The sequence below is a fragment of the Antennarius striatus genome, chromosome 1 (assembly GCF_040054535.1).
Source record: "Antennarius striatus isolate MH-2024 chromosome 1, ASM4005453v1, whole genome shotgun sequence".
NCBI lineage: Eukaryota > Metazoa > Chordata > Actinopteri > Lophiiformes > Antennariidae > Antennarius > Antennarius striatus.
The window spans coordinates 8,900,524-8,927,617 of NC_090776.1; the positions used below are offsets into that span (position 1 = coordinate 8,900,524).

General features: G+C 42.8%; 1 protein-coding gene across 1 annotated transcript in view; it reads left to right on the forward strand.

The window, feature by feature from the left end:
* Positions 1-19,794, forward strand: part of abcc12 (ATP-binding cassette, sub-family C (CFTR/MRP), member 12) — a 36,649-nt gene extending 16,855 nt beyond the window's left edge. The window contains exons 16-31 of the mRNA XM_068314322.1: positions 1,470-1,604; positions 1,871-1,955; positions 2,110-2,166; positions 3,355-3,447; positions 3,546-3,649; positions 3,754-3,930; positions 4,630-4,856; positions 5,124-5,261; positions 5,470-5,659; positions 5,784-5,873; positions 6,119-6,308; positions 6,861-7,020; positions 7,122-7,200; positions 8,756-8,869; positions 19,127-19,291; positions 19,362-19,794. Of these exons, the coding sequence (XP_068170423.1) occupies positions 1,470-1,604; positions 1,871-1,955; positions 2,110-2,166; positions 3,355-3,447; positions 3,546-3,649; positions 3,754-3,930; positions 4,630-4,856; positions 5,124-5,261; positions 5,470-5,659; positions 5,784-5,873; positions 6,119-6,308; positions 6,861-7,020; positions 7,122-7,200; positions 8,756-8,869; positions 19,127-19,291; positions 19,362-19,454 (2,097 nt within the window). The 3' untranslated portion in view covers positions 19,455-19,794. The remainder of the gene's footprint in view (positions 1-1,469; positions 1,605-1,870; positions 1,956-2,109; positions 2,167-3,354; positions 3,448-3,545; positions 3,650-3,753; positions 3,931-4,629; positions 4,857-5,123; positions 5,262-5,469; positions 5,660-5,783; positions 5,874-6,118; positions 6,309-6,860; positions 7,021-7,121; positions 7,201-8,755; positions 8,870-19,126; positions 19,292-19,361) is intronic.
* The last annotated feature ends 7,300 nt before the right edge of the window (positions 19,795-27,094 follow it).

Here is a 27,094-nt window from a genome sequence, read left to right on the forward strand (position 1 = left end):
GAGAAGACGCCCATCAGCAGAAAGCAAATCCTAAACAGCTTTTCAGTGAGCCTGGATCTTTTCATACAATGTATAAACTCAAGGAAAAAATGTCATTATGATATATTTAAAATATACAGTGCGCCCTCGTTCTTTGCAGTTAATGTGTTCCAGGAACCCCACACGATTAAGGAATCCGCAATCAAGATGGTGATCTATTTATTCTATTGTTTACCGTAATTTGGGGTGGCAGTGGTTCAGCGGTAGAGCCGATGTCTCTTAGACGGATCGCCCCAGCCATTGGTGAATCGAGTCTCGCTCCCGCCATGATATCACCAGGAGTTTGAGCTGACAGTGGGAGGTGTCAGCTCACCTCCCAGCCACTGCCAAGGCGCCCTTGAGCAAGGCGCCGTCCCCCCTACAAGCTGCTCAAATTGGAGCGTGTTCCGAAGCCGCTGTCCGTCACTCTGCCTCCCTGATGTGTGTAGTTTGATGTGATTGTACTAACTGCATGCTTACAGGCCCCCTTGTGTGCTGTGTCCCTATATACATGTAATTTCCCCTCGCGGGGATCAATAAAGTGTACTTCTTCTTTAAAAAAAATTTTTTTTTTATATATACTGATTTTAATCCCCGCAGGGAAATTAGTGGTACAGTCTAGTTAGTTTGAATCATGCATATATATGTGTGTACAGGCCCTGAATTAAATGTTTATGACCCTCCCAATACTGATATTAAACCACCTTCTATCTGTATTACCTTTTCCCTCACTCTTATCGACTGTTTAAATCACTTTTGTGTTTCACGAAAGTCCGAGACTGACGGAACAGAGCGCAGTTCTGGATGCCATCAGCCAATAGAATGCATGTCCGGTATCACGTGACTGCCTAACAAAAATCCGCGATGAGGTTGAGTCGCGAGTGTTGATGCGCAAATGCGCGAGGGTGCACTGTAGTTTAGATAAAATGATATTGTACAGGGTGGCACGCTGGCGCAGTGGGTAGGGCTGTCGCTGCACAGCAAGGAGGTTCCGGGTTCATGTCCCGGTTTGTGTGGAGTTTACATTTTCTCCCCATGTCTGCGACAGTTCTCTCCAGGTTCTCCAGCTTTCTCCATTCTCCAAAAACCTGCACTTCAGGTTAATTGGCCAGTCCCAAATTGCCCGTAGGTGTGAGTGTGAGCATACATGCTTGTTTGTGTCTGTGGCTCCGCGGTGCACTGACATCGTGCCTGGAGTTCCCCGCCTCACACCCTCAGTCAGCTGGGATAGGCTTCAGCTCCCACGATGGTGGATACAGTGGTGAAGGAAAATGAATGGATGGATGGATGATATTGTACAGGAAATTTGGCCTAAGTAAAAGTAAACCCTGACCACAAAGTGTTGTCTTGCTGCTATGTTCTTTTGTTTGTTTGTTTGTTTGTTTTTTGTTTTACATCCATGGCCACAATGCTGGGAACGGTTTCACTGATGAGGTCCTCATTTGTGTCAGTATCTGGAGTTCTGTGATCGTATTTTGGTCCTGGAGGATGGAAAAATGCTTGAGACTGGAGACCACAAGGCCCTGATGAAGGCCAATGGACGCTACGCTCAGCTCATCAGCAACTACCAGCTGGAACAGTCAGAAGTAAAACCACACATACAGTTTAAACCTTAGATGTAGCCCTGCCATTCTCACCGTGGTAAACATCTTATTACCTTTTTCGTTGCAAATGTCTTTCAACTGTACTTGTTTTATAACCACAAAAAACTTTTTCATGTAGTTGGCTACAATTCCATTGTAGGAACAGGGTCATGCATTCTGAAAAGAAAGTTAATTGTTTATCATCAACTGCAGTGGAGGTACAGCAGATGATTTTATGCTGACTTGCTTTTTTTATCGTTTAAACTCAGACAGAGGAAGATTCACACCAAGAAAATGCAGAGCTGGAAGAGGAGGAGATCACAAATCTCACAGATGGTGGTTTGGTGAACCCAGGTATGGACCCTCTGACTGTCAGGAAACTGAGTTGATTGGGGGGTTTTTTTTTAAAACTTTTGTATGGCTTTTTTGGTGCCTCCATACTAACAGGATTATTGATGTTATTGTCCATGTAGCTACAGTTCCCTTGTCTGTATATGCTTCCTTTCAGCATTTGACATATTAGACGAAAAGGATGATGGAACAATCCAAACAACTGAACAAAAAAGTAAGTCTTGTTGATGCAGGGTCACCCATTTCAATTGTACTGCTATATCCAAATTCTGAAAAAGGGTTCAGTGGTTTGATATAAATTCAGGAAATGAATGATATAAAAGAAGGCTATGATGTATTACCTGATAGTTTTGGAAGTAATGTACTTCCACACCCTCTGGACATGATATTTGTGTCAGGTGTGTCTGACCTTTGTTTATTTCCGTACTGAAAAAAATGACATTCACATATACTGAGCATCGTGGTTGTGTCATGCAAGCAGAAGACCCACATGCAGAATCAGAGTGCAGAGGCAAGGTTTCAGGAAAAACAGAGGGTTTAATTCAAAATTAGCAAAGTTTAGTTTGTTCCGGAGTTCAACAACAAATGATCCGATATAGGCAGAAGTACAGAGATGTAAGGTGGGATATGAAGCAGATGAGAGCTCAAACAACAATCTGGTAGAGATAATGTGCCAACAGGATTGCTTGAATAGCCAGGTAAATCAAAAACAAGCAGTAGGTGTGTGCCAGAAAGAGGAGACTCTTAGCTGACTTGAAGGCATGGGGAGAGTCAAGAGCAGTGGCGGGAAAAAGGCTGGCCAGTGCTGGTTGAAAACTGAGCAGGAGGATGCGAGGAGAATGGTCAGGAAGAAGAGGAGCAGGAAGCTCCAGCAGTCTACCAGACAGGTTGGCTGGGTTTCTTGAAGTACCGCAATAACCATTTACTGTATATTTAGTTTAACTTAACTCTCAAAATCTCTGTTTTCATACAGTTGCCACTGTGTTTTCAGTATATGAATACACCTGCCCAGGACCCAATAGGTGCCCCAGATAAACTCACATTCCACACACATTTCATACAAAGATGTTGCCGCCTCGAACTGTGACGGCAGGGTCTCTTGAATTTGTTTGCCCCATAATTACTCCAAGCCCATGGCTGCTGGACTGTTTAAAACAACTTTAAAGCAACTTTTAAAACAAATACTCAACAAGCCTCTCAGCATCAACATATACCACACATCTCACATCAACTCCAGAGAGAAACATCTAGGTCCAGCACACTTAAGCATGTGCAAGAGAGAGAACAAAAAAACCTTGAATAATTAAATTGTTTTGCAAATATTTTTGCTTTCCAACTGTACATCTTTATCAGCCCAATCAAAAATGCTTTGATTTCAACTAATTTTTTTCTTTGTTTTCAGCCCCTGCTGGTGATCAGCTGGTAAGTAAGGAGTCCTCTGAAGAAGGCGCTGTCTCCTGGAGAATCTATCACCAATACTGCCAGGCAGCAGGAGGTCTGATACAGCAGATATCCACATGTATAAACTGGAATGATTCTATACAAATGAAACATGACCAACCAACTGTGTCTGGTGTGACTGTGTTGCCTCAGGCTACTTCATCGTCTTTCTTGCTGTGCTTAACTTCGTTCTGATGATTGGATCCACAGCCTTCAGCAACTGGTTTCTCAGTTTCTGGTTGGGGCAGGGTGATGGAGTGAGAATCATATCCCCTCTTTCTCTCACACATACATTGATACGCACTAAACTGTATGATCCCAGTATTTGTAACCATAAAAATCTTTCTCTTTTTTCCCCCAGTCCAAAAATGCTACTAATGGGGGTAGCATCTTAGAAAACCAACACCTAGGATTTTACCAAATGATTTATGGCGTGGGGATTGTTGTCACAGTGACACTTGCCATCATCAAATGCTTTTTTTACACCGGAGTCACCTTGAGTGCCGCCTGCCATCTACACAACATCGTATTCAAGAATGTAATCTCAACCTTCATCATTTTGTGTGTGTGTGTGTGTGTGTGTGTGTGTGTGTGTGTGTGTGTGTGTGTGTGTGTGTGTGTGTGTGTGTGTGTGTGTGTGAAATTCATGCATCTTTAAACATATGTAAATAATATAAATAATATAAATACATTGTAAAATTTCAATTATATATATTTTTTATTTTGTATACATATAAGAGTGTACAGGCCCTGTAGCACACACACACACACACACACACACACACACACACACACACACACACACACACACACACACACACACACACACACACACACACACACACACACACACACACACACACACACACACAGGGGGACTTGGCGTGCAGTGGGGGGTAGAGTTGTGGGCAGCTCCTTCTTGGTGCACCCAAATAAGCAACTTGTAAAGGGACATAGCGCCTTGCTCAATGGTGCCTCGGCAGTGCTCCGGAGGTGAGCTGACACCTCCCAATGTCAGCTCACATTCCGAAGTAATTGGTCAGGTGTGGGAATCGACTGAACTACTGCCACCCCAAATGGTACTCCTGTACTCATATTGTACTCATGTTTACTTTTAATGAGTGGTGTGAATGGGGGAACATTTTCAATCATCTTTTAAAGAGGTATAACCATCTGCTAATAAGATCATGCTATCATGTTGGCAATGAATGAGCTTGTTTACATTTTCCTTTCTCAGGTTATGTCCAGTCCCATGAGTTTCTTTGACACAACACCAGCTGGACGCATTCTCAACCGCTTCTCTAAAGATCAGGAAGAGGTGGACATTGTACTTCCTCTCCATATGGACCCTTTCTTGAATTTTTGCCTCATGGTCTCCTGCACCATTATCATTATCTCTGGTGTTTTCCCCCTTATACTGGTTGTTGTGGTTGTTTTGGGAGCTTTTTTCACCCTCATTCTCTTGTGAGTTGATATTCGTTACTGGTGAAATATGCAACATTCATTATGACTAGATAACATGCTGTAATGCTCAAATTCTTTACATTTATCCTATTGGTCTAGCATGATAACAAATGTATCTACAGGAATTGTTGGAGAATAGGATCATATAAATTTGTTATCTAGTATGGTTAATTTGCTTAGTAGTAGTAACATAACAAAATAAACATAATATAAGAATATATGTAACATAATAAAGTATACTGAATATCACACGTGATTCCACTGCAGTATATTCCAGAGGAGTATCCGTCAGATGAAGAGGATGGAGAACGTCAGTCACTCTCCCTGCATCTCTCTCACCACCTCTACCCTGCAAGGCCTCAGCACCATCCATGCCTACAACATAAGAGAAAACCTCATAGAAAAGTAAGATAACAGCAATCCTCACTGAATCATGTTCTGTTTGATGGCTTTATGTGCTTTCTGATGTTGACAAAATATCTTGGTTCAGCTCTGCATTCATGCAGAGGAGAATCTTTCACTTGCAGTTTCTCTCATCCTGGTCTGTATTTTAGATGCTGTTGTTATGGGCAGTATGTGAGCAAACCTTGTCCTGTCCTTTGTCATGTTGCAGATTCAAGACACTGAATGACATCAACTCCAACAACTACTTATTGTTTCACTCTGGAACACGTTGGCTCTCCTTCTGGCTGGACTTCATGGCTGCAATCATGACACTGGTGGTGTCTCTATTTGTAGTACTCAGTGATAATGAAGTTATCAATCCAGCATTGAAAGGCCTGGCCATGTCCTACACCATACAGGTAAAAGTGTACGGCAAATAAATAAGATGATATAAGATATTGGTCCCACAGTGGGGAAATTTGCATTTGGTTCATTTTTACAAAGAAGTCCAACATGTATTTACAAACTTGTTTACTTGTCTAGTTGACAGGTATGCTTCAGTATGTAGTGCGGCAATCTACTGAGGTGGAGGCCAGGTTCAACTCGGTGGAGCGGCTGCTGGAGTACATCACAGTGAGACTCAATTCTCCTTTGCCTTAGAAAAATAATATAGGTTTTGTCTCTACTACCCCCCGTTTCCATCTACACTGGTTCCAATGACACTGTCCTGTAACTTAGTGAAGCCCGTCTAAAAATGCTTTTGTTGTTTTAATTTTTTGTTTTTTAACCAAAGAGGCCAGTGAATGCAACTATGCTATTTATTAACATCTGAGATTACTGTCCACTCATTCACAATAAATCTTCATAATTTTGTACAGGGTTGTAAGTCTGAAGCTCCCAGACACATAGTTGGTGCTGAAATCCCAGAGGACTGGCCCAAGAGTGGTGCCATCACCTTCCAAGGCTATAGCATGAGGTACAGGAAGAATTCACCCATTGTCCTGAATGAGCTCAATTTCCACATCCAAGGTGGAGAAAAACTGGGCATCGTGGGAAGAACAGGCTCTGGTAAGGCATGTTTAAAAAATATCAAGTAAATATAGACACATAAAAATAATTGCAGAATTGCGGTGATGTTTCCCCTTTAAATGAAAGGTGCATTGCAACTGCTGGGGATCATACTTCTCATTCTGTCTGGGAAAGTCTATGCCAACATACTGGAGAGGAAAGTTTATTTGTTCATTGATTAAGGAGGGAAGGGACAACAATGTCCTTTTAATTGTTTTCTGAAAGGTTTATTAACCTTAATACCATACGGTTAAGGTGTGAGCAGTCCTGTTAACACAAAGAACTTCAAAATATGGTGACAACAGTTGCACTGCGGTTTTCAGTCACAAAACAATGAGTCATGTTATATATTACTTAATATAAATGCAGCACAGTCTGCCCATTATCTCTACTGAGTATTATGTGGTCATATGCAAATTTTGAAACCCCTCGTTAATCACACCATCTTTAGTATACGGGAAAGAATTTGAGTATAAATTTTTTAACAATCATGAAAACATTTTATATAATTTAATCCATTCTGGCCATTATTTTTATTCTGTGTGTTTTTAGGGAAGTCCTCATTAGGAGTGGCTCTCTTCAGGTTGGTAGAGCCGGCAGCAGGAACCATCCTGATAGATGGAGTTGACATCATGTCCATTGGACTGACAGATCTACGCAGCAAGCTATCTATCATCCCCCAGGACCCTGTGTTATTCACTGGAACTGTCCGGTAACTAGTGCCTAATGTTTTTGTACACACGTAGCGTTTTAACTCCGTTGTTAGTAAATATTTAACATGCTGCGAATTTATGTGTTTTTATGTGCCTACAGATACAACCTGGACCCTTTCAGTAACTACACCGATGAGGAGATTTGGGAGGCACTGGACAAGACGTACATGAAGGACTCAGTATGTTTACTTTAACAGTGCTCTACATTAGTAGTCTCAAGATGTATTCATGGTCATTAATATATACCAAACCTTATCAGCCAGAGTACAGCATTTGCTATTTTTTATACATATATCACCCAAGAACTGTAAATTTGCACTCATTTCACCTCAAGGCTTGGAGACAGAATGACAAGGTTGTGGGACCCAATGATCATTAGCTGTTGTTGTTTTGTTTGTCTGTTTGTTGTTTGTTTATTTGTTTATTTGTTTGTTTGTTTAATCATAGCTCTGCTTTACTGTTACAATTACATAAAAAGGGATTTTAATTACTTCTTCTTCTTCTTCTCCTTTCGGCTTTTCCCTTCAGGGGTCGCCACAGCGAAACAGTTGCCTCAATCTAACCCTGTCTTCTGCATCCTCTTCTCTCACACCAACTACCTTCATGTCCTCTTTCACTACATCCATAAACCTCCTTTGGTCTTCTTCTAGGCCTCCTGCCTGGCAGTTTAAAACTCAGCATCCTCCTGCCATCCTCCTGGATTTTGATGACATTTATTTGAAAGATGGCCCTGGTAATAAGTTATTGTTTTGATCATCATCTGGATCCAAACATTTTTCAATATACAGTAATCCTTCGCTTATTTGCGCTTCAAGATGTGCAGCTTCACTACATGGCGGATTTTTAGTAGGTAGTGATGTGCTACCGTACATGCATGCTATTGGCTGACAGCATCCATGTGTGCGATGCATTCCGAGACTCACGGTTCCTCCTGCAACTTTTCTTTATTACAAAAGTGTTTTGAACAGTCTGTGATAACCCGTGTTGTTCTGTTGTGTGTGTATACCCTTAAATGGCTTACATGTATGTATTCTGAATGTGTTTGCAAGACAGGGAGAAGGGGTGTGAGAGCGAGAGCGAAAGTGCTTGTCGGAGATCGTTGTCGGTTCTTGTTGTTGATCCCCCCTATAGTTGGAGTGCACCTTCCGGTCTCTTTTCTTGAAAAGGCTGACCAGCACCGGGGTATGCCAATGAATAATGAAAATTAGAGCCCCATAAGATCTCCTACACATCAGATATTAGGTCTAAGTAAATTTTTTGTATATGATGTCTTATTGTATTGTAATTTTAAAAAATTAATGCCAAAACTAACGATGATGCCAATGGGAGTCCAGATGTTTGAGGTAGGACCATTATGGGACTATTGCTCTCGGAAGCAATGGTATAATTTATACAGCTGGGGATAATAAGTCTGTTTGCAGATTAAATGCAGAGTACTGCATCATATATTCTGTTTCCAGTCTTTTCATATGTATTATTTTATGTAGTAGAATAAGAATATGCAACAACATACAACAAATAACCAATTAAATAAACAATGAAAGAAATAAAATTGTCAACACTATACTTAAGTAAATAAGTCCACATACAATCCACCTCTCTAAACCTTTCACTCCTAGCTTTCAACAAGAATGTAAAAAAGTGTTGCTTTTCAAATTGACAGTCCAGGTTACTCCTCAAAGTGTTCACAACATAGTATCAACACTGGCTGAAATGGTTTTTTATATTCCCCAGATCACCAGACTAGATGGGCAACTGGATGCACAGGTGCTGGAAAATGGTGAGAACTTCTCTGTAGGAGAAAGGCAACTGATGTGTATGGCTAGAGCATTGCTCCGCAACTCTAAGGTTTGTACACATGTTTGTCCCTTCTGATATGTTTTGATTTGCATGCCTTGCTGCTGCTGAACAGCTACTGGATTAATCCTGCTGAATGTCTGTGTTGCACTACACTAAATAAAACTCCCTGTCATTTTTATTCATTTAGTTTCACATATCAGTTGGATATGCTTTCTCTGTTATACTCTGCACATCTCAACCCATGCCCCTCTTTGGGGACAAATTTCTTCTTTCATTGTGTGTGTGTGTGTGTGTGTGTGTGTGTGTGTGTGTGTGTGTGTGTGTGTGTGTGTGTGTGTGTGTGTGTGTGTGTGTGTGTGTGTGTGTGTGTGTGTGTGTGTGTGTGTGTGTTCTCCAAGAATGTGCCTTTTTTTTTTCTTTTGGGGGGGGTGAAGATTTTTGTCATTTCAACCAAAAAAGAAGGGGATAATTTACTGTTCAGATAATGCTTTTGCAGTTTGTTATCATTACTTAAAAATGGAATGCTTTTACTGGCACATGATGCCATTTGCAATGATTTAGAGAAAAATGCATGTAGTTGACCATATATATTTACAGTATTTGATCACCATTAACAGGACTGATTTCAGCTGGAACATAATTTGATGACTGGTTTAATATATTTTTCATATCTCATTTTTTTATGATCAATGGGGACCTCGGCCAAACAAAATATATCATAAGTTACAATGTGCTCCTTCACAGCGGAAGTGACGCAATCATAGACATCGGGGTGAATCCATATAAGCGCCATTATATGACAAGGCAGTCAGAGACTGCAACATCCCGCAACACCCCTGAATTCAAAATTTTACCATGACCTACACATTTTTGTGCCTCTGGCTTCCTGAAAATGTTGCTTTTTGGTCTGTGATTATATCTCATCAGGTTTCAGAGATGCGTACCTATAAAGGTATAAAAGTGAAAATTTGACCTTGACCTAGTTTTTTTTTTTTTTTTTTTTTTTGTCTGCATGTATTCTCATAGTTTAACCCCATAAAGGGGGGTCAACTTTTTATGAGATCAAGGCTTGTTTTAGTCTTGCAGCAAACTCTTTTATACATTTTAATGTGTGCATGTGACCATCACCGCTCCTCTCTGGGAACTAAGTTGTTAGTCTTTATTAGAATTTCCTATTGTGAGCCAGAGATGGAAGTGTTGCACCTTTGTGTGTTGATAAGGAAATGAAACAGAGAGAGAAAATACAAACAGGGTAGTGGATAGACAGGCAGTGCTGTTAGAGTGGAAGAGATTTAAGCTGTTTTATAATTGCTCACAACTGATACCTTAATACTAGTGTTATAAAACACCAGATTAGTGGAGGTCCTGGGAGTATAGATAAGCCACCAGAGGAAAACAGTACAGAAGGAAGATACAGGGCCTGCAATAGGTGTGATGTCTAAAGAGAGAGTCATCACGTAGTGACGGGACCTAACGGTTCTCAACAAGTGGACTCGACAGAAGCTGGTAGGCCCTGAACTAACATGCAAGTATGATGAAACCAACGCCCAGAGAGGCCACCAGAACCCAGCAGGGCCACGCTAGCTGAGTACCCCAAACCCCGGCAGCCAGGAGAATCTATAAACCATCTCCTGAAGAGCCACTGGGGAAGCCGAGAACCACGTAGACCCAGAGACCAGAGGAAGCAGCGGCTGCCAACACCAGGGTGCCCAGGACAGGCCCAGGGGGCACGGGGTAATAAACAGACTACCAACCACCAACCACCAGCCCCCGGTCAACAGTGGCGGGCCGGCGCACACCACTGAGCTTACTGGCTCCACCAAGCCCGACAGGCCAGAAGATGAGCAGCGCAGACCCTAAAGCCAATCAGGAGGCAAGGTCCACCGTAGAGAGGCCAAGTCATCCAGCAACCAACCTCCTCCCAAACGCAGCAACAACTCTGCACCACCGGATCTCCCCCAGCCCCCTGTAGCCCTACCCCCGGGCCAGGCCACATGGCCCACACATTACCCCAATCCCACATCAGCACCGCAGAACCGCACCTCGGTCACTACCGTCAAGGGGTAAGTCAACTGCCACGACCGAAAACCAGTGACCACCAACTGGTAGCTGCCAACAACCATCAATAACTACCACACGCCCGCAGCCAAGCCCAGGACCCCAATAACCCCACCCGGGCCGAGCCGCGAGCCCAGACCAAGTAGTCAGTCCCCAAAGCCAGCCCCCAGCCAAAGGCACCCAGCCCCAAGACCAAGTAGTCAGTAGACCAAGTAGTCAGTCCCCAAAGCCAGCCCCCAGCCAAAGGCACCCAGCCCCAAAGGGCCCCACCAGAAGTGCCACCACATGTGGAGTCACCACTATCCTCCCTGTTAATGTTTCCCCAATCCTCAAAAAGGAAGCATTCTCCCTACCCTGTGCTCCAGTGTTACCCTGTGTGGAATGTGGTGCATTAAAAGTCTGGAGGGAAGCCCAGTGCTGTCCAGACTCCTGCAGACATTGCAGGGCCCCCTCCAAAGTAGGAGTGTGTTGCATTAAAATTTGGGGGAGGACGTTGCGCCCTAGAGCACCGCAATCTGCCCCACAATAGAGCTCACTGCCCTCACCCCACCTGTTCCCAAAGCCCTAACTATGGTGTCCCTATATGTGCCTATAAGTTTCTATATACGGTGCAGTGTGAGATATGTGAGGTGAACCTTAGGAGGCAATCTGGTGTGGGTCTGGCCCGCACGGACGGAAGAAACAATTACATTGACCAAGTTTTTCAAGGTCAAGGTTGTGATCGAATATTTATCCCCTTGCCTCCATGAATATAACGCCTTTTGTTTCGTTTTTCTATCTTATCCCGTTCCTGAGATATGTGCAAAAAAATGTGCAAGTTGAAATTTGACCTTGACCTGTTTTTTTCAAGGTTTAGATCTAAGCAATCACTGAACAGCAAAGAATGTAACCTTGTGACACCTTGTGATAGATCACGTCTTTCTAACTTATTCGGTTCCTGAGATATGTGCAAAAAATGTACAAAACGTTAACTTTTCTCAAGGCCAATGTGTAATGTGTTTTTTCTTTCATCTTTGTATCTGCAACGGTTGCGAAGATATTTGATAGACAAACGAACACACAAACACTGACAATTACATCACTGCTTTGCGGGATGTAAATATAGAGCAAGCCAACATTATCACATTTATTTTTCAGAAAATCATCTCAAATCATGTCATCATCATCAGATATGGAAGACTAATTCCCTTTGAACCCAGCCGGGGATGTAATTTTCCCCTATTATTACGACCCGATGTTATAACTGCATCTTCTTCTTCTTTTCCTTTCGGCTTTTCCCTTCAGGGGTCACCACAGCAAATCAGTTGCCTCCATCTAACCCTGTCCTTTGCATCCTCTTCTCTCACACCAACTACCTTCATGTCCTCCCTCATTACATCCATAAACCTCCTCTTTGGTCTTCCTCTAGGCCTCCTGTCTGGCAGTTCAAAACTCAGCATCCTTCTACCAATATATTCACTATCTCTCCTCTGGACATGTCCAAACCATCTCAGTCTGGTCTCTCTGACTTTATCTCCAAAACCTCTAACATGTGCTGTCCCTCTAATGTACTCATTCCAGATCCTATCCTTCCTGGTCACTCCCAAAGAGAACCTCAGCATCTTCATCTCTGCTACCTCCAGCTCTGTCTCCTGTCTTTTCCTCAGTGACACTGCCTCTAGGCCAAACGACATCGCTGGTCTCACCAGTTTTGTACACCTTTCCTTTCATTTTAGCTGAAACTCTTCTATCACACATCACACCTGACACTTTTCTCCACCCGTTCCATCCTGCCTGTACACGCTTCTTCATCTCTTTTCCACAATCTCCATTGCTCTGGACTGTTGATCCTAAGTACTTAAAATCCTCCACCTTCTGGATCTCTTCATGTATTCTGTATTACTGCGGCTAACCTTCATTCCTCTCCTTTCCAGGACAAACTTTACCTCTCTAGCTTCTCCTCCGCCTGTTCCCTGCTCTCACTGCAGATCACAATGTCATCTGCACACATCATAGTCCATGGAGATTTCTGTCTAACCTCGTCTTTCAGCCTGTCCATCACCATAGCGAACAAGAAGGGGTTCAGAGCTGATCCCTGATGCAGTCCCACCTCCACCTTGAACTCCTCTGTCACACCTACAGAAAAAACTTCACCAATGTCTTACAGTCCTCATACATGTCATTCACCACTCTAACATACTTCTCTGCCACTCCAGACTTCCTCATACAATACCACAGTTCCTCTCTGGGCACCCTGTCGTAAGCTTTCTCCAGATCTACAAAAACACAATGCAGCACCGTTTGGCCTTCTCTGTACTTCTCTATCAACATCCTCAATTCAAATACTGCACCTGTAGTACTCTTTTTTGGCATGAAACCATACTGCTGCTCACAAATGCTTAATTCTTCCCGTAGTCTAGCTTCCACTACTCTTTCCCATAACTTCATTGTATGGCTCATCAGCTTTATTCCTCTGTAGTTGCCACAATTCTGCTCATCTCCCTTGTTCTTAAAAATGGGCACCAGCATACTTCTGCTCCATTCCTCAGGCATCTTCTCACTATCTAAGATCCTGTTGAACAATCCAGTCAGAAACTCTACAGCCACCTCTCCTAGACACTTCCAAAACTCTACAGGTATATCAGGACCGACTGACTTTCCACTCTTCATCCTCTTCAGTGCCCTCCTCACTTCATCCTGACTAATCTTTGCTACTTCCTGTTCCACAGCAGTCACCTCTTCTAGTCTTTGTTGTCTATCATTTTCCACGTTGATCAACTCTTCAAAGTACTCTTTCCATTTTCCCATTGCACTACTGGCACCTGTCAATAGACTTCCATCCCTATCCGTAATCACCCTAACCTGCTGCACGTCCTTCCCATCTCTGTCTCTCTGTCTTGCCAACCGGTATAGATCAGTCTCTCCCTCCTTACTGTCCAACCTAGCATACGAGTCATCATAAGCCCCTTGTTTGGCCTTTGCTACCCCTACCTTCACCTTACTCTGCGTCTCCCTGTACTACTGTCTACTCTCAGTCCTCTCAGTGTCCCACTTCTTCTTAGCTAACCTCGTTCTCTGTATACACTCCTGTACCTCCTCATTCCACAACCAAGTCTCCTTATCTACTTTCCTTCCAGATGACACACCAAGTACTCTCCTACCTGTCTCCCTGATCACATTAGCTGTAGTTGTCCAGTCATCTGGAAGCACCTCCTGGCCTCCCAGAGCCTGTCTTAACTCCTTCCTAAAAGGCATGCAACACTCTTCCTTTTTCAGCTTCCACCATTTCGTCTTCTGCTCTGCCTTTGCCCTCTTCATCTTCCTCACCACCAGAGTCATCCTACACACCACCATCCTATGCTGTTTGGCTACACTCTCGCCTTCCACTACTTTGCAGTCACTGATCTCCTTCAGGTTACACCATCTACACAAGATGTAGTCTACCTGTGTGTTCCTACCACCACTCTTATAGGTCACCCTATGTTCCTGCCTCTTCTGGAAGGAAGTATTCACTACATTCATTTCCATCCTTTTTGCAAAGTCAACTACCATCTGTCCTTCTGCGTTCCTCTCCTGGATAGCAAATCTGCCCATCACCTCCTCATCACCTGATTCCTGCACCAATGACAACTCTCTCCCTTCTAGGCATGCTCTGCATCACTTCATCAAAATCCAGCCAGAATTTCTCCTTCTCCAGCTCACATCCTACCTGTGGAGCATACCCGCTAACAACATTGAACATCACACCTTCTATTTCTAGCTTCAGACTCATCACTCTATCTGACACTCTTTTTACCTCCAGGACATTCCTAACAAACTCCTCCTTCAAGATATCTCCTACTCCATTTCTCTCCCTATCTACACCATGATAGAACAACTTGAACCCTGCTCATAAACTTCTTGCCTTGCTACCTTTCCACCTGGTCTTCTGGACATACAGTATGTCTACCTTCCTCCTCTGCATCATGTCAACCAACTCTCTACCTTTTCCTGTCATAGTTCCAACATTCAACGTCCCTACTCTCAGTCCTATACTCTTGGCGCTCCTCTTCTCTCTCTTCCTACAAACACACTCTCCTCCCCTCCTTCTTCGACCAACAGTAGTCTAATTTCCACTGGCACCCCTGTAGGTCAACAGCACCAATGGCGGTTGTTGTTAACCCGGGCCTCAACCGATCCGGTATGGAAGTCATAGGTTTGATTCGCATCTTTGATTTGGCAAAAGTTTTACGCCGGATGCCCTTCCTAACGCAACCCTCTGTATTTATCCAGGCTTGGGACAGGCACAATAAGACACTGGGTTGTGTCCTCTTGTAGCTACATTCGATGTTATAACTGCATAATAACTGCAAACTATACAAGCCCCTATATGATACCAATCAAGGAGATAACACCCAAAATCTGAGGTAATTGTTGTAAATTAGTAACAAGCCCCGGGGGACACAAACCTAATCAATTGATCTCTCTATCACTTTTGATATTGTTTACTTTTCGCGAGTACATCTTCTTCTTCTTTTCCTTTCGGCTTTTCCCTTCAGGGGTCGCCACAGCGAATCAATTTCCTCCATCTAGCCCTGTCCTTTGAATCCTTTTCTCTCACACCAACTACCTTTATGTCTTCCCTCATTACATCCATAAACCTCCTCTTTGGTCTTCCTGTAGGCCTCCTGCCTGGCAGTTCAAAACTCAGCATCCTTCTACCAATATATTCACTATCTCTCCTCTGGACATGTCCAAACCATCTCAGTCTGGCCTCTCCGACTTTATCTCCAAAACCTCTAACATGTGCTGTCCCTCTGATGTACTCATTCCTGATCCTATCCTTCCTGGTCACTCCCAGAGAGAACCTCAGCATCTTCATCTCTGCTACCTCCAGCTCTGTCTCCTGTCTTTTCCTCAGTGACACTGTCTCTAGACCAAACAACATCGCTGGTCTCACCACAGTTTTGTACACCTTTCCTTTCATTTTAGCTGAAACTCTTCTATCACACATCACACCTGACACTTTCCTCCACCCGTTCCATCCTGCCTGGACACGATTCTTCACCTCTTTTCCACACTCTCCATTGCTCTGGACTGTTGACCCTAAGTACTTAAAATCCTCCACCTTCTTGATCTCTTCTCCCTCTAACCTCACTCTTCCACTTGGGTCCCTCTCATCCACACACATGTACTCTGTCTTACTGTGGCTAACCTTCATTCCTCTCCTTTCCAGGACAAACCTCCACTTCTCTAGCTTCTCCTCCACCTGTTCCCTGCTCTCACTACAGATCACAATGTCATCTGCAAACATCATAGTCCATGGAGATTCCTGTCTAACCTCGTCTGTCAGCCTGTCCATCACCATGGCAAACAAGAAGGGGCTCAGAGCTGATCCCTGATGCAGTCCCACCTCCACCTTGAACTCCTCTGTCACACCTACAGCACACCTCACCACTGTCTTACAGTCTTCATACATGTCCTGCACCGTTCTAACATACTTCTCTGCCACTCCAGACTTCCTCATACAATACCACAGTTCCTCTCTGGGCACCCTGTCATAAGCTTTCTCCAGATCTACAAAATCACAATGCAGCTCCCTCTGGCCTTCTCTGTACTTCTCTATCAACATCCTCAAAGCAAATACTGCATCTGTAGTACTCTTTTTTGGCATGAAACCATACTGCTGCTCACAAATGTTCACTTCTGCCCTTAGTCTAGCTTCCACTACTCTCTCCCATAACTTCATTGTATGGCTCATCAGCTTTATTCCTCTGTAGTTGCCACAACTCTGCACATCTCCCTTGTTCTTAAAAATGGGCACCAGCACACTTCTCCTCCATTCCTCAGGCATCTTCTCACTATCTAAGATCCTGTTGAACAACCCAGTCAGAAACTCTACCGCCACCTCTCCTAGACACTTCCATACCTCTACAGGTATATCATCAGGACCGACTGCCTTTCCACTCTTCATCCTCTTCAATGCCCTCCTCACTTCATCCTGACTAATCTTTGCTACATCCTGGTCCACAACAGTCACCTCTTCTAGTCTTTGTTCCCTCTCATTTTCCACGTTCATCAACTCTTCAAAGTACTCTTTCCATCTTCCCATCACACTACTGGCACCTGTCAATAGACTTCCATCCCTATCCTTAATCACCCTAACCTGCTGCACGTCCTTCCCATCTCTATCTCTCTGTCTTGCCAACCGGTATAGATCAGTCTCTCCCTCCTTACTGTCCAACCTAGCATACAAGTCATCATAAGCTTCTTGTTTGGCCTTTGCTACCTCTACCTTCACCTTACGCTGCATCTCCCTGTACTCCTGTCTACTCTCCTCAGTCCTCTCAGTGTCCCACTTCCTCTTGGCTAACCTCTTTCTCTGTATACACTCCTGTACCTCCTCATTCCACCACCAAGTCTCCTTATCTACTTTCCTTCCAGATGACACACCAAGTACTCTCCTACCTGTCTCCCTGATCACATTAGCTGTAGTTGTCCAGTCATCTGGAAGCACCTCCTGACCACCCAGAGCCTGTCTTAACTCCTTCCTAAAAGTCATGCAACACTCTTCCTTTTTCAGCTTCCACCATTTCGTCTTCTGCTCTGCCTTTGCCCTCTTCATCTTCCTCACCACCAGAGTCATCCTACACACCACCATCCTATGCTGTTTGGCTACACTCTCACCTACCACTACTTTGCAGTCACTGATCTCCTTCAGGTTACACCGTCTACACAAGATGTAGTCTACCTGTGTGTTCCTACCGCCACTCTTATAGGTCACTCTATGTTCCTGCCTCTTCTGGAAGAAAGTATTCACTACAGCCATTTCCATCCTTTTTACAAAGTCAACTACCATCTGTCCTTCTGCGTTCCTCTCCTGGATACCAAACCTGCCCATCACCTCCTCATGACCTCTGTTTCCTGCACCAACATGTCCATTGAAGTCTGCTCCAATGACAACTCTCTCACTTCTAGGCATGCTCTGCATCACTTCATCAAGGTCCGACCAGAATTTCTCCTTCTCCTCCAGCTCACATCCTACCTGTGGAGCATACCCGCTAACAACATTGAACATCACACCTTCTATTTCTAGCTTCAGACTCATCACTCTATCTGACACTCTTTTTACCTCCAGGACATTCCTAACAAACTCCTCCTTCAAGATAACTCCTACTCCATTTCTCTTCCCATCTACACCATGATAGAACAACTTGAACCCTGCTCCTAAACTTCTAGCCTTGCTACCTTTCCACCTGGTCTCCTGGACACACAGTATGTCTACCTTCCTCCTCTGCATCATGTCAACCAACTCTCTACCTTTTCCTGTCATAGTTCCAACATTCAACGTCCCTACTCTCAGTCCTATACTCTTGGTGTTCCTCTTCTCTTTCTTCGTGCGAACGCACTTTCCTCCTCTCCTTCTTCGACCAACAGTGATCCAATTTCCACCGGCGCCCTGTAGGTCAACAGCGCCGATGGCGGTCGTTGTTAACCCGGGCCTCGACCGATCCGGTATGGAAGTCATAGGTTTGATTCGCATCTTTGATTTGGCAAAAGTTTTACGCCGGATGCCCTTCCTGACGCAACCCTCTGTATTTATCCGGGCTTGGGACCGGCACAATAAGACACTGGGTTGTGTCCTCTTGCGGCTACATTACTTTTCGCGAGTACATAATCGCATGATAATCAGGCCATAAAAACATTTATGCAATACCTCCAGTAGCTCCAGACATTAATTAATTATCCACTAAACCTTGGGATTTCAGAATAAATACTACAGGCCGTCCGAAAATGATCTTACCTTCAAATCTCTTTCAAAATCATCCGGGTTGAGGTGCTCATGGCAGATTCTTGGATCTTTGGTCATTTATACCCTGTTTATCTTTGCTTTCCATTGCTCTCAAATCTTTCCAGAAGATATTTGGAAGAAAGATAGGTTGTTATCTTTGTGTCTAACTCCTGTGGTGTTGGAACATCCATTCACCTCACAGGTAACCATGATTTAATTAGATGTATCGCTTCATGATTGTATTGTGCTGTAATGGCTGCCTTGATTGATGAAGTGATGGGTGTCATCGATGATGCATGACCCCACGTGACGGTGCTGCTGCAGTGCAGATTTTAATCTTTCCTGACACTAGGGATGATGCCAGACATCCTGATTTTTTTTTCAGAAACAATATAAATATGAAAATAATGTCAACTTTATGTCCATGTTATGCCATCAGTCTTTTTAAAAGAAGGCATAAAGGTTCATTGTTCATTGTCTCTCATGTCGTCCAACAGATCATTCTTTTAGATGAGGCAACAGCATCTATTGATGCAGAGACAGATGCCTTGATCCAAAACACCATCAAAGAAGCCTTCCAGGACTGCACCATGCTCACCATCGCCCATCGTATCAACACTGTAATAAACTCAGATCGAATTCTGGTCATGGACAGCGGAGAGGTAAAAAACAGAATCCCTTAACTTTTTTTAACCCTGAACCCAGACTTACAGTACATGTTCTCTCTGACAGGTGGTGGAGCTGGACAGTCCAGAGGTGCTGAGACAAAGACAAGATTCTCACTTCTATTCATTCCTTGCTGCTGCAAACACTATGACCACCTGAACTGTGATACTCCAGCATCTTACACAGTAATGGTTATAGAAGGACACTAGTTACTGTATCGATTTTGAAAAAAACATATCTGGTCTAACTGGGAGGTGGGTTTTCATGCAGAGATATGACTGATGCTGATAAATAATGATTGTTTGTTCTGTTTGCTTAATTAAATTAACATTGGTAAATCAAAGTATGGATATGACCTATTGTTTATACTCTATTTAAATATTATTTATTGATTTTTATGTCTTTGTCAGCAATCAATTATGAGGGATGTTATTGACAAATGACTGAAATTGACAAATGCATAGTTTGCTTTGTACTGTAAATTAAATACTTACACTAGCTTGCTTGAGTAACATTTCCAATTCCTCAAAAGTGTTCATTTTTGCAGTAATGTTAAGATTATGCTGGTTGTGTCTTTGTCCAGAAACAGAAAATGAGAGGGCCTATGGGATATAATGGAAACAATCTTAAATTTTAAAATCTGGGATGGGATGCTAATGACTAATTAGTTACTTGCTCTTATTACAGCCTAGAGTGTTGCATTGACCTTTTATTTACTGACTAGCCATCCACCCCCTTCCATTCAGTGAATGGAGTATTTCACTTTTATTCTGAGTACTTTAATGATGGGGTGGGAGGAGGGTGAGGAGGATTCTTCTTTGGATTTGATCAATCCCTGAGGAACCATGAGCAGCCCTTAAGACATTTAAGGAGCTGATTGGGTTAACTATCATGCTCAGGGATATATGCAGGTAGACTGGGGAACTGGGGCTTAAACCACCGATAAGTGGGTGACAGTCTTACTGGCTAAACCACAGCTGCCCATTTTACATAGTCATTAAATTTGCCAGAGCATTAGTTCATACAGCAACTTTGCAATTACACCTCTTGCGACTTCAAATGAGAATGTCATCTGTGCGCATCAAATCCAATGTATGTTGCGCAATCTTGTTAAGGTGTGACATTCTATTCAGTTGTGGATAACATGTTATAGGGTGGTGAGATTGTGTCCCTAGCCTGCCCTTTGAATCCCTCCTTTATCTTTCCACATTCCATCCTTTCACCTACTGCTCAGGATAAAAATGCCATTTTATATATTAAACTATATCTGCCTATAAAGATATAAATGGATAAGTTGGTTGAGAAAAATATTGTTAAGAGCAAATCTGGTGAGTACTTCACCCAAGGCTGCCTTTTGTTGTCATAGGATTTAATTTTAGAAGAAGGTAAAAAAAAATTCTAGCTTTTATTACTTAGTTGAAGATTTTCACACAGACTGACACTCTGATGAAAATCAATTTGACACAGCTGAATACAGGGCACTGGAGACTGACATGACCATGTTTACCACCGATTATTTAGACAAAAGAGGTGAATTGCATTAAATTGAGAAAATCTGTCACCAAGGGATGAAGGCTTTGGTTTAGACAAAAATTCTGTGTGTGTGTGTGTGTGTGTGTGTGTGTGTGTGTGTGTGTGTGTGTGTGTGTGTGTGTGTGTGTGTGTGTGTGTGTGTGCGCGCGCGCGCGCGCGCGCGTGCGTGTGTTGTAAAACAATGCTCTAGCCTTGTGAAAGTAAAACCTGGAGTTCGGACTCATTCAGATTGCTCAAGCTATCATTCTTTTTTATTGTATTGTATTCACCAGTGAGCTATCTCAGCTAAAGTTTCATTTTAAACATGCGCTATAAAAATGACTTTTTGTTGCAAGGCAAAGCAACAATTGTGAAATTTATTTATGAGATTGGTATTTCAGCTTGATGTCACGATTTTTTCAAATGTTCTATTTCTGTCATGTGTGATTTGTAGTGTAGCTGAGAAATAAAATAAAAAGTCTAAACCACACGGTAACATTTTACACATCTTTGTTTCTTTCATTTAATCTTTTATAAATAACTCAATGAATTACTTTCAAATTCACAAAATTCCATCTAAAGAAAATACATGAATGAATGAATTTAAAAATCTCAAAATCCTGAAAGGCCAACTGTATCAATTATGATAGACTTGGATTGGGTTACAGTGATAATGCAGGACATGCCAAAAGTTTATTTCAGTTGTAACATTTTCCAAAATTTTCAATGTCATGTAAAAAATCAAATCACAAAAAATAATCACTTGCCAGATAAGGGATTAAGATCCTAGTGAAAATAATCATGCAAGGAACAATTATATTTTTTGTAAAAATAATACATTCATCTGTATTATTAAAAAACTTTTGATACATTCAAATAATGACGAACTAACAACTATTAGTCAAATTAAATTTTTGTCTCTTTTGTAAATGCCAGCATTCCTGTGTACATTTTGATTAATTGTGCACCGCTGTTTACACCAAGTGTATGTTGGGGAAATGCAGAACGAAAAAGGAAAACTACTCAGATGCTAGTGTTTGATTGACATTTATGTCACTGGTTTACAGGTTTTGCTGAGTTGTGACCTTCATGGGTAACTGAGCTGCCTTTATTATGTAATTTACAACCATGAAAGACCCTTAAATCCATGACAAACAAAGTAAAGTCCAGAGAAATACTGAGAACAGCTGCACTTTCATTCCTAAAGCATCACCGGAAGAAGGTCAGACATGCCTTGTATGGTATTTATTAATACTTTAGGTCTTCACCTTCATTAATACACCACAGTGTATATCTGACATAACCTATGGCACTAGGTCCACTGCAATTTTCCACACTGCCTTTGTCAATCATTGAATGACAAAGCACGGCCATGGGATGCAGGCATGGTTCAATTGTGTTTAGAGAGCTCTCTCCAGTGGAGAATTGCAGTATTTCCTGCCTTTTTTGTAGTGTATGTGAGTATAAAATGTATCGTTTCAAATCAGATGAATGCAGAGTATGCGTCACTAAAACCTCTGTAATTGTATGAACTATAAAGTGTTTCTGAGAGGCTATTAACAGTTGTTGTGAAGGAGATGTTGAGTTGTTTCAGTGGATACTGTCCATGGGATTACAGTATTATTATTATGAGGACGTTGTAGTCTATTTAAATAAAAAAAGATAGAAAAAAATACTTCTTTGTTTATCTAACCAAATTGAGAAGCAATTCTCATTTGCAACGGAAGCCTGAACTTACAACAACAACAACAACACAAAAAAAACACCCATTCACGAACACAGTCAATTTAGGATGGCTAATCCACCTTTTGCACATCATTGCAGGTGAAAGGAAGCTGGAGAACCCATAGAGAATCCATGCAGACAAAGGGAGAACATGCAAACTCAACATAGAATGGCTTCAGGTGGAATTGAACTAATGACCTTCTTGATACCCAATGTGCCACCGGGCAGTGTGTAGTGTTTAACCAATGCTTACGAAGGCATAATAACAGCTACAAATTTTCTGTTAATGGTGCACTTGATGGAATTCTTTCAGGTCTTAGCTATCTAAAGACATCAAGACTGTGTTATGTGCACATTACAAATGTGAAGGTATTCTTTATTTATTTTGGTTTGTTCAGGTGAGACACAACCTCAAATAATCCCCTTCTGATCTCTGGATAAAATTTAAAAATTACATTTAGATAACCCATTATTATAAATTTAACAGTGACACTGCAATACAAAGACATGGTACACTAATGAATATTTTGCCTTTCATAGTCACATGGAGGGGCTGTTTTTTAATGTCTCATGTGCGTCCAATACATTTTTTCCATACAATAATAATAAGAAGAAGAAGAAGAAGAAGATTTTTTTTTTGATTTTTGCAAAAACACTTTAATCTCATTCAAACATTTTGCAGTTTTACATTAGATGAAAGCATTTAAGTGCCTCAGAAGATCTTGTCCAAAAAAAATTCCAATCACATTTAACATTTAGAACATTTAGAACATTTAGAACATTTAGAACATTTAGAACATTTTACAATTTTTCATTAGATGAAATTTCAAAAACACTAAACACTCAAAAACATTAAACACCAAGAAACAAAGGGAAATACAATATAAAAATTAGTGCATTATAACAGGAAGTTTGCAAAAGTGAGGTGATCATCAACTAAAGTGCATAGGACATTTTTGTAACACCAGATGTTCCTAAAGTTATTCAGGTCTTTTGTCAATTTATAGAAACCAAATTCTAGTTTTAAGCGACATCTGATTACAGCAAAAAACAGTAGCTGCTTCTTGAACAGTATTGTTTTCAATTTTCCTTTTCCTGGTCACGTAAATTGAAAGTTTTGCCTCCCCAGAAATAAAATTTAAAAGCTGCCACTTTCTCTGATTCGATCTGTTGTACCCAGCACCGTAGATGAATTTCCTGATACTAAAGTTTTCATTGAACAAGTTAAAAACATTCATTAGAAGAGTGAAGAGCACCGCAAGTCTCCCACACTCACTGAAAGCATGAAAGACTGTTTCACGAAGGGGACAGAAGGGACACTGGCTGGAAACCGCAGGGGCGAAAACAGAGACAAAAGCATTGGAACCGACAGCACCATGCAAAATCCTCCACTGGAGGTCGGCTGTTTTTTTCTTGAGGGGAGGTTTGTACAGAAGTCTCCACTGTGGGTCAGGTCCATTTCCTGTCATCCTGTTGGCCCAGGCAGTGGGTGCTCTGTTACACAGGTTTTTCTTGTTGATTACTTTTACACATTGTTTGTACAGTATTTTTTTGTTGGCCGTGTGCAGGCTGATCTGTCGTTCATCTCCAAGGAGAGGACCCTCCAGTTCTCCAAACAGGGGACTGATGTGGACCTCTGGGAAAGGATCTTTGCTGTCTGGCACAGTCCCTGTACTATAGTCCAGGAGGAAGCCTCTCTCCTTCCTGGAAAGTCTTTGCCTCCACAGTTGTAGCACCCTCTGAGCCACCCTGGTGGACTGGATGTTCAGCAGGGAGTTCACAGCCTGGGCATCCGCCAGCGCAGGCCCGGCGTTGTGTACCAGTTGCTGGAGGGTCATGGTCCTGGTTCTGCAAAGCGCTGCAGACAGACCAGGTGTGGCTCCACTGCAGACGTCCAGCCTGGCCCCATGCACTAGTGGTTCCCTCAGTAACCAGAACAAAGAGTCAGAGCTTTTTCCTGGGCTGTTTTTAAATAGGGCCCATGACTTAAAAACACCATGATAAAATGGAGGCAAACCGTTTAACTTTAGAAACTTAGAGTCCATTAAAAACAGTGCAGCATCCAGGTCCAAGTGGCTCACTTGTCTAAATATGCAGCTGGCCACCTTTCTCCAAGGTCAGATCTGCTGGTCCAGTCAGAAACAGCTGGATGAACTGTAATCTGAACGTGGCTGTTCTGCTAGCCAGGTGGATGAGGCCCTGTCCCCCCTCCTCTCTTGATAAAAACAACACTCCTTGAGGCACCCAATGCAGCCCATCCCAGAAAAAGTTAACAAGTTTGGTCTGGATTTGGGCTAGAAATCCTGATGGGGGTTCCATACAGGCCAAGTGGTGCCACAACTGTGAGGCCACCAGGTTGTTTATCACTAAAACTCGACCTCTGTACGACATTCTGGGGAGCAACCATTTCAATTTTTTAAGTTTCCCTTCTATTTTTTCAATGACGCCCTCCCAGTTCTTCCTGGTTGTTGTGTCGTTTCCCAGGTACACACTGAGATATTTGAGACCATCAGTCCTCCAACACAAGTTTTGAGGAAGAACAGGGAGGTTGCCATGCCACTCGCCAACAGCAAGGGCTTCACTTTTGTTCCAGTTTACTTTTGCAGTTGTTAAAACATTGAATGAGTTTGTCAAACCCACCAGAACATTAACATCCCTTTGGTTTTTGATAAGAACAACAACATCATCAGCATAGGCAGATAAAAGAATGTTCTCTCTAACACCAGGTAAAATCAAACCATCGATGCTTTTGCGGATTTTACAGAGGAGGGGCTCCAGAGAGAGTGCATAGAGCATCCCAGACAGGGCACAACCCTGCCGGATGCCCCGATGCACCCCGAAGGGGGCACATAAACTGCCGTTAAACTTCAGAATACTCTCAATGTCACTGTACAACACCTTGATCTTGGCAATGAACTCGGTGCTGAACCCAAACCTCTCCATAGTTGTCCAGAGGAAGCTGTGCTCAACACGGTCAAATGCCTTTTCCTGATCTAACGAAATGAGACCAGCGTTTATACCCAATGATCTGGACACCTCCAAAACATCACGAATTAGGTAGACATTGTCTGCCATGGACCTGCCGGGCACACAGTATGTTTGATCCCGGTGGATGACCTGCTCCATAGCTTCCCTCAGCCTGGTAGCCAAAGCTTTGGACAGAATCTTGTAATCGGTGCAGAGCAGTGACACAGGGCGCCAGTTCTTGATGTCCTGCAGATTGCTTTTTTTAGGCAGGAGGGCAACGACCACCCTCCGGCAGGACAGTGGCAAAGACCCTGAGGCTAGACTTTCGGTGAACACTTCCAGCATATCACATGCTAGAATGTCCCAGAAGGCTGTATAGAACTCAACCATTAGACCATCGATACCCGGAGAACGTCGTCCCTGCATGTTCTGCAGGGCAGTGTGGAGTTCCTCTAACTCCAGCGGCCGGTCAAGTTGTGAATTTGTCTCCATGGAGACCTGAGGTAGCTCTGCACAGAACTCCTCTAACAGTGGCTGGTTTTCCCGGTAGTCACTGTCATACAAAGATGAATAAAAACTCACAGCTCGCCTTCTGATCTGTCCGGGCTGTCAGCTCCTGTCCTGTGTCAGAAAGCAGGGAGTGGATCACGTTGGTCTGTCCATGCTATTTTTCCAGGCCGAAGAAGAAGCTAGAGGGAGCATCCATCTCGGTGATGTTTTGTACCCTGGATCGGACTAGGGCACCCTGTACTTTAGTATCCAACAGGTTGGCTAAAGCCATTCTTTTGGACTTGAGGATTTCAGTACACCTCTGATTTCCTGTGGAAGCGCTTGTCTCTAACTCCACAATCTCAGCCTCTAGGTGTTTCATAGACCGGCAGGTGTCACGTGTGACGTTCAGAGTATACTGTTGGCACAGGACTTTTATCTCTGTTTTGCCATAGTCCCACCACTGCCTAAGAGAGGTAAAATCAGCTTTTCTAAGTCTAAAAGTGCTCCAAAAATAACTGAAGATCTCTCTAAAGCCTCTGTCCAAAGCTAAAGTTGAATTAAAATGCCAGTATGCACTCCTAGGTAAAATATTTCCCATCACAATGCGACATGAAACCAGAGAATGATCAGTATAAGCAGCTGGCATTATATTACAGTCTTTGAAAGCATTGAAATGGTGTTTAAAACAGTAAAAGTGATCCAGCCTGGCTAAAGACATCCTTCTGTCAGGTGGGACCAAGTGTACTGTCGGCAGTCTGGATGCATCCTCCTCCACACATCCACTAGGCCACGAGAAGAGACCAGCCGTTTTAGAGTGTGTTGGGATGCTGGGTAAGGCTCCGCGTGGTTACGGTCTAACATCCCATCCTCAGTACAGTTAAAATCCCCACCCAAAATTAAAAAGTCTTCCGAACCACAGCTATCTAGCTTAGCTTGTATTATTTCTAGAAAGCCCTTCCTTTCTGCACCGTTTGTTGGAGCATAAATATTTACAAAAACCAGGGTGCGGTGTTCAAAATGTGCCTTGACTAAAAGACACCTCCCCTTTAAGACATGCTCGATTTCTAGAGATGTTGGGTTAAAAGTTCTAGAGAACAGGAAGC